Source organism: Podarcis cretensis (assembly GCF_951804945.1).
Source record: "Podarcis cretensis genome assembly, chromosome: 3".
Taxonomy (NCBI): Eukaryota; Metazoa; Chordata; class Lepidosauria; order Squamata; family Lacertidae; genus Podarcis; species Podarcis cretensis.
The window spans coordinates 61,858,985-61,873,089 of record NC_137172.1 but is presented as its reverse complement, the minus strand read 5'-3'; the positions used below and the strand labels follow the sequence as shown (position 1 = coordinate 61,873,089).

Here is a 14,105-nt window from a genome sequence, read left to right as displayed (position 1 = left end):
ACACATGGCAATATTCACATAACACAGCAGTTGCAAGGGGATAAACATGTATGTTTCAGTTAAACTGTCCAATGGAAGTGTATTGCACGTACCACATACGAATGAAATTGCCACTTGTTTTTCTGCCAGTAACGCTGTGCCTCCTTGAATAACTTATGAGAAACAGAAGGAAAGAGGAAAAGCTGAATCTACATGGTCCTTTGAGAGATTTACATGGAAGCCATGCAAACATACCATCAAATGATAACTCATTTCCATGCTCAGGCAAAAAAGCACAGCCCCAGTATTCTGGGGTGCCACCATAGTCCAAAAAGTGATCCTGAGTAAAAATCTCAAGGATGCGTGGGGATCCTCCCCTTGGCTCTCTGTTTTTGTGCTATGGAGCCACGGAAAAGAATGAGGTTAATGCTTTTCATTATGCAACCCATGAGCATAGCTCCGTCATTCGATGACGATTTGGGGGTCTCCCTCAAGGGTGCAGACTTGAATAAAATAGGGAGGGGCTCACACTATTGATCTCTTGACGTGGCACACCCACACTATTTCAATGGCAATACAGTACCTTTTTACTAGCGGGAGGCGGGGCGGATCCCTCAAATATATATATTTTTTTGGGGGGGTTGCAAAGGGATCTCGGCCCCTAGGAGCTGACTCCTAAGGTCTCAGTCGAATCCATTCCAGGTCCGATTTTTACCCAGGCCAAATGCAAAATGTCAACAGGTGCAGCTTTCCTCGGAAGCGTGAAAGACGCCTTCGCGTGATTTTCCTAACGCACATGTTTCAGGGCCCTTTGGAAGTCAGGCCGGGGAACCTGGGGCAGAAACTGCAGAACTCCCCCACCCCCCCAGTTTCCAGCACGTGCTTCTCATTGAAAAGGAGATTCCAACGTGTCGGCTCGTGTGTGAAGCTGCGGGGCGGCGGCGGCGGCGGCGGTGCTTGAGAAACTTTTGGGTCCCTTTCCTCCGCCCGCCGCTCTAGGGTGGGGCTGAGCGTCGTAGGCCGGCCTCCTGAGGCGAGAGGGGGCCAGCCGGAGCCCGCCCGGGAGCCCCACAGGCGAATCTTGAGGCGCGGCAGCCACCTGAGCGGCCGGCCTCTAGGTCTTGGCCCTGCGCGGGAGTCGCCCCACTGGGCGGGAACGTGGCGCAAAGGAGCCCTTTCCGCCTCGTTGTGTGTGGGGCTCCTTCGCCCTCAGAAGAGACGCAGCTGCTGCCGCCGCCGCCGCCGCCGCCGCTCAAAGTTTTCCCTGCGGTGTTTTGTGCCGCTTTTATTTTATTTTTTAGCCTGCCCCTCAGGCGGGGAAGAGGCGCGAGCCGGTATACCGCCAACTTTGCGCGTGGAGGGAAGCCCTGAGGGGGATGGAGCAGCTGCGCTCGTGAACTTGTCCACGGAGAGGTAGAAAAGCCCGAGGAGGAGGAGGAGGAAGAGTGCCAGCCAGCCCTGGGCAGGAGAGGATGGTTGCGCGCACCGAGTAATGTGAACATGTAAGTTTCGCCCTCCTTCTCGGCCCTGGGAAGGGAACGCGCTCTGCGTTTCTTCTTCTTGCCGCAGCCTCGCGAATGGCTCTCTGATGCCTTGCCAGCCCCCGGGAACCAAATAAACCGGTTTCGCGTTCGTCTGCACTTTTCTTCCGCGGCATATTTAGGCCAGACACGACAAGATCATATCTCCTCACGGCCTCCCCCGAGACTGAGGTGGTGACTCTTTTCGGGGCAGAAAGGTAGGCAGGGCCGGAAAGGAGGGACGGAGGGAGCCTTTTTTCCCCTGAAGAGCAGGTAAGAGGCTTCGCGCCAGCCCCAAAGCTCGTGATTTACCAGGATCTCTCTCTCTTCCCCTTTGTTAAAAAAAAGAGGGAAAAATTGATGACATTCCGAATAGCAGCGGTGAAAGAGTTAGTTTTAAAGATACCACAAACTCAAATTTGACGCTTGTTAGTAACTTAATTTACTTCTGCTTTAGGGTTTCCTGCTCTCGTAGATGAGGTAGGAGGGCAGTTGCGCACTTGTGGGTTTTTGTTAGAACTTCATAAAGTTAGGGTGACATACCTCTGTAGAGATTCTGTAGAGTTTTAAACCCCAAACTTTCCCCGAGTCAAAGTGGGAGCGAGATCTTGGTTCATAAAGGAGCTATTTCTAGCTGAAAAGGTGCTCTGCCAAAAAAACAAGGGGGGAGGTTCAGAGAACCGAAGGTATTGAGCTCTTTTGGACTTCCAGCCTTTCTTCCTGTCTGCTAGGCTTTTAGGTTTTTTCTTTTTCTTGGAGAGAGAATGTCATAGCGTTAGATTTGGGAGTTTATGCATTTAAGTCTTCTAGTGGCTGGCTGGACTTGCCCATTTGGCTACTACTAGTTACTGCATTCAAGCACAGTAACCAAAATCCTCTCACCTCCTTTGCTTGGCACTTGGGTAGTCTGCCTATATAATCAGAGGGAATGGGGATTTTTGCAGACTCAATTATTTTGTGAAAGGTGAAGAATAAAAGCTGTCATTTCAACATGCTCCTGAATTAATTCTCCCATTTTGGTTGTAATGCTTGGGAGTCTTGGAAGTGGTAAACAATCAATAATGTTTTGCTACCAACTTAAGCATCTTTTCCTGTGATTAATTAACTACCTGCTATAAGTTAATTATGAGAGAACACTTACATACCACCTTTCATCATACCAGATTTCAGATGCTGAAATTAATACATTTTTAAAAGGTATCAGATTTATATCAGAGCAACAATGCAATGCTTAATACAGCTATAATGACAATTTCATCAACATTTCTTTTGGTTCCAGTACAAAATAAACGAGATCCAGTTCTTTTGAAAATCCCTGTTGTCTTGGTTCTTCCCTCCCATAGTTGTTTGAAACTGGTAATTTTGGTCAATACTATAAATATAATGTCCTGGGTCTTCCTCTGCCAATGATCAATTGTTGGAGCCTTAGTGCTTCTCCAAGTTTTTGCAGTCATAATCCGCACAGCTGTTAACATTTGGATGCCAACACAATCCTATATTTCTGAACCTGCTGTTTCACATGACTTGGGAACATTGAACAGGGTCCATTTGGAGATTACATCCCACTTTCTCTTTAACATTACAGATTCTTTTACAAATAAAGACAATTCTGTGGTGGTTGGTTGGTTTAAAAAATCTCTTAGATCATTTGTTACTATCCTACCAGTTTTGGCAGTGTTCATTTCCCACTGTAGACAGGTGTAATGACGCGAACTAGGGCACCATAATGATACTCATAAGTAATATTACACTACTGCAAAATGAAGTGGAATAGAGGTGGCTGCGATATAACGGAATTAGGGACTCCTAAACAGAACGGATTTACAAGAAAAGGGGGAGGTGGTGAGGCATTGGGAGGGAATCCCACCCTGGGCTCCTTATGCAGGAAGGGTGGGATAGAGATTGAATAATAAATAAAGGTTAAACAAAAAGTTTCTATCATGTATTTTGGTCTTTCCCCCCCTTTCAGGGTTTATTTTGAAATTGTGAGCTTCCATTGGTTTCAGCAATAAAATGAGATAAAAGCTGCAATCCTATGTGCTGGGAAATGTGCCTAATTGAACAGAGAAGTATTATTGTTGCAATGCATTGTAATGGACACTGAGCCCTTGAAAAAAGTTTGGAAGCTTTTTGGAAGTGTTGCAGATATTTGCATTATAATTGATTACATTCTTGAATGTTAATGTTATAAAACTAATAATACATGGGTTGGATTAAATTATTCTTTTTATAGTTTATACAGTCGTACCTTGGGTTACATACGCTTCAGGTTACATACGCTTCAGGTTACAGACTCTGCTAACCCAGAAATAGTACCTCGGGTTAAGAACTTTGCTTCAGGATGAGAACAGAAATCCTGCTCCGGCGGCACAGCGGCAGCAGGAGGCCCCATTAGGTAAAGTGGTGCTTCAGGTTAAGAACAGTTTCACGTTAAGAACAGACCTCCAGAACAAGTTCTTAACCCGAGGTACCACTGTATATGCATTATTGTTTAGCAGTTAAAATCTCTTTTATGATCACATTATAGTCTTAATATTTGGTTTTGTTTGCCTTCACTCCAAACTACCCTTATGGAAAAGCACCTGAGACAGCAGTTTCTTCTAAATCTATTGCACAATATCAGCAAAAGTTAGTCTTCAAGAGGTAACTTATATTTGCATGCTCTCTTCTGTACATGTAACTTCATCTGAGGTCAGAACTTCACAAATGCTAGTTCTGGTAGCTAATCATGCAGGGTCACAGTTAGCTGAATGAAACCAAGGAAACCCTGTGCTCACCCTATTCATTACTCTCACCAAAGTCAGACTTTGTAACATTCAGCTTTAGAGGGCTGTACTGAGTTCTTTGTTCAATACATCATGTACATATCACAACAGTGCAATGCAGTCTTTGGCAATGCTCTTCTCTATGAATGGCTTTTCTTGTTATAATGTGCCTACTCAAGACCAACTACCTAATCCACAATTCATGTACATATGTACTTTTTAAAAAGCAGTTGGATTAAAGATTATTGATTCTTTTCAACTGTCATCATTTTTCAATCTCAAGACTAAAGGTAAAGGTACCCCTGCCCGTACGGGCCAGTCTTGACAGACTCTGGGGTTGTGCGCCCATCTCACTTAAGAGGCCAGGGGCCAGCGCTGTCCGGAGACACTTCCGGGTCACGTGGCCAGCGTGACAAAGCTGCATCTGGCGAGCCAGAGCCACACACGGAAACGCCGTTTACCTTCCCGCTGGTAAGCGGTCCCTATTTATCTACTTGCACCCGGAGGTGCTTTCGAACTGCTAGGTTGGCAGGCGCTGGGACCGAGCAGCAGGAGCGCACCCCGCCGCAGGGATTCGAACCGCCGACCTTTCGATCGGCAAGCCCTAGGCGCTGAGGCTTTAACCCACAGCGCCACCTGCGTCCCTTAAATCTCAAGACTACTTCATTTTAATTGGGCAGTGCATCAGACAACAGGGAGGTCAACATTTTGAGTAAAGACAAAATTATGGCACTTTCCTGAAAACTATGATAGACAATGTAAACCTAAATATGGTCCAGGAAGGAAATAGAATGAGGATATACAGTTATTTGTCTAAATATCTTATATGGAAATGTACTGATTTTTTTAAAAAAATATCATCATCATCATCTCTACAGTAAAAACGAATAAGAATATAATATTTCTCTTGCATTTTCCAATCACTTACATTAAAGTAGAAAGGTCTCTCTGAAGCCCACTGGTTTGCATCCACCATTGCGGAGCTATCAAAACTCTTAATGCTTATTATTCATCATTGCTTTGGGGTCCTGGAGGCCTCCATGCTTGTAATGTCTTGGAAAGAATGTCAGAATACCTTTCATAAAGGATGTGTTTTCAGTTTCAGTGCTTTAAATGTGAGTCACTGAGCTCAGGAAAGTTCTTTAAAAAAGAAAAGAAGAGTTCCCACATATAGCTTCATCTTTCATTTTCTTTTCTTGAAACTTAATAAGCCAAATGCAGCATGCTAGTCATATATTGCAATTCAGTAGGGTCTCACTGAAACGTCTGTTTTTGCTGCCTGTCTAGTATTTCAAAATTGGGGAAAGGTGTGAGGCCAGAATACACGTTTGGTGGACTGTGTTCAGCATGATCTCTTAACTGTATTGGGGCTATACATTGACACAAACATTGTTTTTCCATACCCAAGCAGGCAACAAGAACAGTTATTTGCAATTGAGGTAACTACAAATTGAGTGGCATGCAATTTAACTCAGCACAATTTTATTCTGGATTATTTGATAGATGGGTTGGCTTACAGTTAGTATCTGATTGTGGAAGTTTCCATAGCTTAGGTCAAATTGAATGGTGATTCTGGACGAGGTTGCCTGCCCATTCAGATGTGGTTTGCATCTGAATCTGCGTGAAGTTTTATTTGGCACCTTTGGATAAGTTCTGTGACACATTTGGAACTTGAGTGCCTTAGCTGATCTGTGGAGAGTTGGTAGAAGAATCGTCTGCTTTGGGCAGAATTTAGACTATATGCTGCATAGTCACTTCCGGTCTCTGACTATGCAAACTAAATCGGGAAATCAAATAATGATTCTTTTCTAGATGCCACTGTGTTTGTTGACTTTAGGTGAGTGTTTTAAAAACCGATATGTGTGTACATGTGAGGTAACATTACAAAATAGTGTCCATTGTTGGAAGCCAAAGGAAGAGAATTATGTGCAGCAGTCAGTAGGAAGGAGCAAGGGAGGATATTAGGAATATCAGTAGGCTCTCACCTTCACAAAGTAAATTTGGCAGGTCTGTTTGAGCGATGTAATGTCTCAGGCCTGCTGTAGTCAGTCTGTTCAAATTATAATGATTTTTTTTCAATCCATTTTTACAGCACATGTCATATGTTATTCCAACAGATATTTTTGCTCAGAGTGCATACTGGCCGTCCTCACTCTCTGCCACTTATACTAACATAGAAGATTATTATGTGGGTAGGTGAGAGGAAAGAAAAATAAGTGGGAAAGAAGTATTATTAATATTAGCTTTTGGTATGCCTCAGTATTTGGAGTACACATGTTGAGATTTAAATATCTATATAAAAACAAAATAAAGTAGATGTAACTTGAGTACTGGATTGAGTAGAATAATTAATTTAGGACGACCCAATCTTTCTTACCTTCAGTGGGAGGAATTTGGTGTAGCACAAGCATTTCAGCTTGTCCCCCATCTCCTCCTGTGCCAATAGGGTGGGGACAGTATTAGAAACTCAGATATATAAGCTAGGCACCAAATGGCACCTTAAACCTAGGTTACGGTCACTACAACGGAATGTCTATTTTCCAGGGAGTTGGACTAGATCACCCTTGGGGTCCCTTCCAACACTAGAGTTCTACGATTCTGTGATCTCAGTTACATTGCTTGACTGTAGCTTGCTCTTAAAACAATTCACTTGTCCCAGTATGCAAGAAGGAGAAACCCACAGAGTGGAAATGGAAATGGAATTAACTATGGACTAAGGCAGAGGTTTTTAAACTGTGGCCACCAACCTGACACCCAGAAATCACAATTGGACCTGCGCCAATGTTTGGTAAGTCATGTGTTACAGACATATTAGGATACATAGGAATCTGAATAACTTGTTGTCTCTTTCTCATTCCTCTCCCCCCCCCCAAAAAAGGTGAAAGCATAATCTTTTTTAAGGCAAACTTGACTAAATATGGAAGCTGAGATTTCACTTTGTGATATTCACGGTGCAGTCTGTATTTACCCAGTTCAGCTTAGTTCATAGTTGTATTTGTTGAAACACTGGAGTAGCTACTTGTGTTCATTTGAACAGATAAGGTAGTTTTGTGTCAGAATTATGTTCGAGGCATTAATGCTCCTTAATTCTGTTCCTACAGAAATTATGTGGAGTTTTCCCTATTATCGCAGAGAGGCAACTAAGATAAGAGAATTGAAGGCAAACTTCTAGGTCTAATAAAGAACCCAGCATATTGGTACATTTATTAACTATTTATTACACATTTCTGGCATTCCATTTTCAGGGTTTTTATTAAGGATTTAGTTGCAGTTGCACTGAGTTGCAGGACAATCATTTTGTTGTGTGCGAATCTAGTTTTAGAGTGTCTGGCTTCATCAAAGATCTTTTTATGTCTCAAAGTCCCAAGTGGTGTATGATCATCTTCAAGTGCTTTTAAGTTTATTTTTAAGTTCATAATTCTTTTAAGTTCATAATTTAGAACAACCTTCAATAAAGAAAAACCATGTTTCATAATCATAAGCTTATTTATTTAAAGAAAATAAGAAGCAGTTAGAAAATTTAACAAGAATTAGCTTGCAATCCTGTATATACTTTTCTTAGAGTAAGTCCCATTTAATTCAATAAGGCTTACTTCTCAGTAGACATGAATAGCGTTGCACTTTTAGCCTCCTACAGTTTTCATTTGAAATGCAAGCTGGTTCATTTTTAAAAGATACCTTGTGGATGTGATATAGAGAGAATTATGGAGCGATCCTATACTCTATTTATGCTGGGGGTGGAGGAAGACGTGTTACCGCTGCGCTGGTGAAATGACCCCCATATTCAGTCCGAGCTCAGGCCTGCTTTGGGCACTGAATTGACTTTGGTTACTGTGATGGATTATCTTCTCCACAGGAGAGATGCTGCTCTGTTATTCCTGATGGATCTCAGCAGCTTTTGATACCACAGATCATGGTATTCTCCTGGACCGTTTCTGTGTGTTGTGGGTTGGAGGGGAACTATGTGTCTACATTCTGGCAGCTCAGATGGAGGGTGCCACAAGGCACTATTTTAAATCCAGTGCTATTTAACATCTCTATGATGCCATTGTGAGCAGTTTGCAGTTGTTTTCGGGTACAGTGTCACAAATAACCTGGTGATACTCAGCTATATTTCTTTAAGTCTGAGTCAGGAGAGGCTGTACACAAGCTGAATCAGTGCCTGGTGGGCTGGATGAAGGCCAATAAAATGAAGATGAATCCTGTTAAGATAGATAAACTGTGGGTGAGTCATTCCCTGGTCTGTGAATTGGGCTTTTTGGCTGTTGTAGATGAGGCTGCACTTCCTCTGAAGGATTTTATTGTTTAGGGATGCTCTTAGAACCACCTTTCTCCATGGATGCCCCAGTGGCCTCACTGGCAAAGAGCGTTTGCTATCAGTGGCAGCTTGTGTGTCAGCTGTGCCCTTTCCTGCACAAGGATAGCTTGGCCACTGTGATTCACACACTGGTAATCTCACATTTAGACTGCTGTATTACACTCTTCCCCTTCATGGATCACTGCCTTGCCGTGGCGAAGGGGCTTGAAGAACTCAGAGAAGCTATGAACTATGCCGAGCAGGGCACCCAAGATGAACAGGTCATAGTGGAGAGTTTTGACCAAACGTGATCCACCTGGAGGAGGAACCGGCAAGCCACTCCAGTATCCCTGCCAAGAAAACTCCATGGACAAAGACAACAGGCATATAAAAGTTATGACGCTGGAAGATGAGCCCCTCAGGTCGGAAGGCGTCCAACATGCTACTGGGGAAGAGCGGAGGGCAAGTACAAGTAGATCCAGAGCTGATGAAGCGGCTGGGCCAAAGCCGAAAGGACGCTCAGTTGCGGATATGCCTGGAAGCGAAAGGAAAGTCCAATGCTGTAAAGAAAAATATTGCATAGGAACCTGGAATGTAAGAACCATGAACATGGGTAAGTTGGAGGTGGTCAAAAATGAGATGGCAAGAATAAATATTGACATCCTGGGCATCAGTGAACTAAAATGGACGGGAATGGGTGAATTCAGTTCGGATGACCATCATATCTACTACTGTGGGCAAGAAACCCGTAAAAGAAATGGAGTGGCCCTCATAGTCAACAAAAGAGTGGCAAAAGCTGTACTGGGATGCAATCTCAAAAATGATAGAATGATCTTGATACGAATCCAAGGCAGACCTTTTAACATCACAGTAATCCAAGTTTATGCACCAACTACTGGTGCTGAAGAAACTGAAATTGACTAATTCTATGAAGACTTACAACACCTTATAGAAGTGACACCAAAGAAGGATGTTCTTCTCATTATAGGGGATTGGAATGCTAAAGTAGGGAGTCAAGAGATAAAAGGAACAACTGGCAAGTTTGGCCTTGGAGATCAAAACGAAGCAGGGCAAAGGCTAATAGAGTTCTGTCAAGAGAACAAGCTGGTCATCACAAACACGCTTTTCCAACAACACAAGAGACGACTCTACACATGGACATCACCAGATGGGCAGCATCGAAATCAGATTGATTATATTCTCTGCAGCCAAAGATGGAGAAGCTCTATACAGTCAGCAAAAACAAGACCTGGAGCTGACTGTGGCTCAGATCATCAGCTTCTTATAGCAAAATTCAAGCTTAAACTGAAGAAAGTAGGAAAAACCACTGGGCCGGTAAGATACAATCTAAGTCAAATCCCTTATGAATACACAGTGGAAGTGAGGAACAGGTTTAAGGATTTAGATTTGGTGGACAGAGTGCCTGAAGAACTATGGATGGAGGCTCGTAACATTATACAGGAGGCAGCAACGAAAACCATCCCAATGAAAAGGAAATGCAAGAAAGCAAAGTGGCTGTCCAATGAGGCCTTACAAATAGCGGGGGAGAGAAGGCAAGCAAAATGCAAGGGAGATCGTGAAACATACAGGAAATTGAATGCAGATTTCCAAAGAATAGCAAGGAGAGACAAGAAGACCTTCTTAAACAAGCAATGCAAAGAAATAGAGGAAAGCAATAGAATGGGAAGAACCAGAGATCTGTTCAAGAAAATTGGAGATATGAAAGGAACATTTCGTACAAAGATTTCCATAATAAAGGACAAAAGTGGAAAGGACCTAACAGAAGCAGAAGACATCAAGAAGAGGTGGCAAGAATACACAGAGGAATTATACCAGAAAGAAACGGATGTCTCATATACCCCAGGTAGTGTGGTTGCTGACCTTGAGCCAGACATCCTGGAGAGTGAAGTCAAATGGGCCTTAGAAAGCACTGCAAATAACAAGGCCAGTGGAAGTGATGGTATTCCAGCTGAACTATTTAAAATTTTAAAAGATGATGCTGTTAAGGTGCTACACTCAATATGCCAGCAAGTTTGGAAAACTCAGCAGTGGCCAGAAGATTGGAGAAGATCAGTCTACATCCCAATCCCAAAGAAGGGCAGTGCCAAAGAATGCTCCAACTATCGCACAATTGCACTAATTTCTCACGCTAGCAAGGTTATGCTTAAAATTCTACAAGGAAGGCTCAAGCAGTATGTGGACCGAGAACTCCCAGAAGTGCAAGCTGGATTTAGAAGAGGCAGAGGAACCAGAGACCAAATTGCAAACATGCGCTGGATTATGGAGAAAGCTAGAGAGTTCCAGAAAGACATTTACTTCTGCTTCATTGACTATGCAAAAGCCTTTGACTGTGTCGACCATGGCAAACTATGGCAAGTTCTTAAAGAAATGGGAGTGCCTGATCACCTCATCTATCTCCTGAGAAATCTCTATGTGGGACAAGAAGCTACAGTTAGAACTGGATATGGAACAACTGACTGGTTCAAAATTGGGAAAGGAGTACGACAAGGCTGCATTTTGTCTCCCTGCTTATTTAACTTATATGCAGAATTCATCATGCGAAAGGCTGGGCTGGATGAATCCCTAGCCGGAATTAAGATTGCCGGAAGAAATATCAACAACCTCAGATATGCAGATGACACAACCTTGATGGCAGAAAGTGAGGAGGAATTAAAGAAGCTTTTATTGAGGGTGAAAGAGGAGAGTGCAAAATATGGTCTGAAGCTCAACATCAAAAAAACGAAGATCATGGCTACTGGTCCCATCACCTCCTGGCAAATAGAAGGGGAAGAAATGGAGGCAGTGAGAGATTTTACTTTCTTGGGCTCCATGATCACTGCAGATGGTGACAGCAGCCACGAAATTAAAAGACGCCTGCTTCTTGGGAGAAGGGCAATGACAGGCCTAGACAGCATCTTGAGAAGTAGAGACATCACCTTGCCAACAAAGGTCTGTATAGTTAAAGCTATGGTTTTCCCAGTAGTGATGTATGGAAGTGAGAGCTGGGCCATAAAGAAGGCTGATCGCCGAAGAATTGATGCTTTTGAATTATGGTGCTGGAGGAGACTCTTGAGAGTCCCATGGACTGCAAGAAGATCAAATCTCTCCATTCTGAAGGAAATCAGCCCTGAGTGCTCACTGGAAGGACAGATTGTGAAGCTGAGGCTCCAGTACTTTGGCCACCTCATGAGAAGAGAAGACTCCCTGGAGAAGACCCTGATGTTGGGAAAGATGGAGGGCACAAGGAGAAGGGGGCGACAGAGGACGAGATGGTTGGATAGTGTTTTCGAGGTTACCAGCATGAGTCTGACCAAGCTGCGGGGGGCAGTGGAGGACAGGAGTACCTGGCGTTCTCTGGTCCATGGGGTCACAAAGAGTCGGACACGACTAAACGACTAAACAACAACAACATTACACTCTTTGTGGAGCTTCCTTTATGGCTGGCCTGGAGGTTGCAGCTGGTGCAGAATGCTATGGCCTCTTTACCATGTTCATGTATCCTGTAGCAGTCAGCCAGTGGAACTCAAATATAAGATTGCACAATTAAGCTGAAGTCTTAACACTAATCATGTGGTAACCTCATCAGAATAAATGGAATAATTCCTGAGATAAGCATTTCAAGGTGTGTAATATAATTTCCATTAGAATTGCTGCAAAAAAATCACATTCTGTTTGTTTTCTTCCTTTCCAAATAATTGTTATTGATTTTCATGTAAATAAAAGAACCACATATAACTACAGAAACTTATCCAGTGGTACATTCTTACTAAGTTTCATATGTAGTACACAGTACACAAGCAATTTGTTTATTTATGCATTATCAGTTCAAGTATCCTCTCCAGAGATTCTTGTGTTGTGGGTGGAATAAAAATATCCAAGTCTCGCCAATTGAAGTGCCTTTAATTACCCTTCTGTGACTGATTACAGCCCAAGAAACCATGAAGCAAGCTTTGCACAACTAGCTACAGTTTTAGACTTCTCTTTCATGAACAGCAGCTTACCTCACTATGTGGCAAAATACTTTTGAAACTTGGTGCCCTTTCAAATCCATCTTGTGAAATGGCTTTGCAGAGTCTGTTGTTCCAAGAAAGTGGCAAAACATTAAAATGTTCTGGTGGGTATACATTGATAGATCTGGATAATACAGTTTTACCTGAACTTCATCCATTGTGCTGACAGATCTGGCGCTTATCTCATGGTTATGCAGTTTGACAATGTAATGTTTGTTTTATTTGTGAAAAAAATGAGAGTGAATTTATATATTGTGCAAGAAGAAGAAAAAGGGAAGATTAGGGGAAGGAAGCCCTGCTGCAGAGTGTGCAGCAGTGTGTGGGCAGTCCAGAAGTAGCTTTCATGTTCATGACCATTGTGCTTTTCAGAAAGAGGTTATGGAAGTGGTTTAGCAAACCGAAATCAGTTTCTTTTTTGGTGTTTTTTTTTTAAAAAATAACAACTAACACATTCTAGAATGGTCTGTCAGCTTCAGAGTCATGCGGTGACTGAACCTAGGAACAAAGCTAAACATGTTTTATTGGTCAGCATGCTTAAATTGAGCCTCATTGACTTAGATACAACTCAGCTCCACCGAAGTTCTAGTTCAGAGTTCATGTCTCTAACATACCTCTTATTCAGTGAAGCAAAAATCCTTTCAACTCTTTAAAGCAGGGGCAGAGAACCTTTTCTAGGTGGTGAGCCAGATTCTTATTTCGCCTCCTCAGAGGGCCAAATTTGACAGGCGGCCAAGGCCACCCACTTTTCAGACACCTGATGTCGGGTGACACTGTGCTTTAAAGCTCCAAATATGAATTCAGATTGCAGCATAGATCTGTTTTCAAAAGGGATTTTAAACAGCTCACACTACACTTTGACTACATGCCTGATTGCCGCAGGGGAATAGACATTTGCAACTGTCAGGGGCTCAGGAGCAGAGGCACAGGGGAGAGAGGAAATGGAGAGCGAAGGGGAAGAATCTGAGGGCAGCGTAGGGGAGTATGAGAGTGGCCCGAGAGATTCCATGAGCTTCTCCAGCGAATCAGAAGATTCCCAGAGGGGGGCGCCGACGGCCAGGGCAAGGGGGGTCCCAGGGGGGACACACCAGAAGCAAGGGGCCAGCGGGGACTCCCAAAGCAGCAGCGAGAGATCAGGACCAGCTCCTCCACCAGAGCGTAGTGGGGGGGAAGAGTCCCATGTATCAGGAGCAGCTTCTCCTCCAGCAGGGAGAGAAGATGAATCAGGGCTGGCCACGCCTCCATTGCAGAGTGAGGGAACGGAGGGGAGGTCAGGTCCAGCTAGCCTCTCCGAAGGGGGAAGCAGTGACAGGAGCAGTGTAACGGTCAGGAGGAAGGTTGCCGGCTGGGCGCGCGCGCCAAGTTCGAATGTACAGGCGCGCGGCACAGCAGGTAACCCGGATTGGGAACCAGGTCCTAAAGCCCGCCGGAGGGAGGGGGAAGACTCAGGGGACTCAGCGTCAGAAGAATCTAGAAAGGGCAAGACCCCAGCGGACAGGCGGACCCAGAGGAGGAAAGAGCAAAGGAAGAGGTGGAG

General features: G+C 43.8%; 1 protein-coding gene across 4 annotated transcripts in view; it reads left to right on the top strand.

The window, feature by feature from the left end:
* Positions 1-1,039: 1,039 nt before the first annotated feature.
* Positions 1,040-14,105, top strand: part of ADGRG6 (adhesion G protein-coupled receptor G6) — a 103,168-nt gene continuing 90,102 nt past the window's right edge. For 3 of the 4 annotated variants that reach the window (XM_079970942.1, XM_079970940.1, XM_079970943.1), the window contains exon 1: positions 1,040-1,481. In XM_079970942.1, the coding sequence (XP_079827068.1) occupies positions 1,480-1,481 (2 nt within the window). In that variant the 5' untranslated portion in view covers positions 1,040-1,479. Of the gene's footprint in view, positions 1,482-1,525; positions 1,718-14,105 lie in introns of those variants that run through there. The other variant, XM_079970941.1, reaches the window with a different exon arrangement.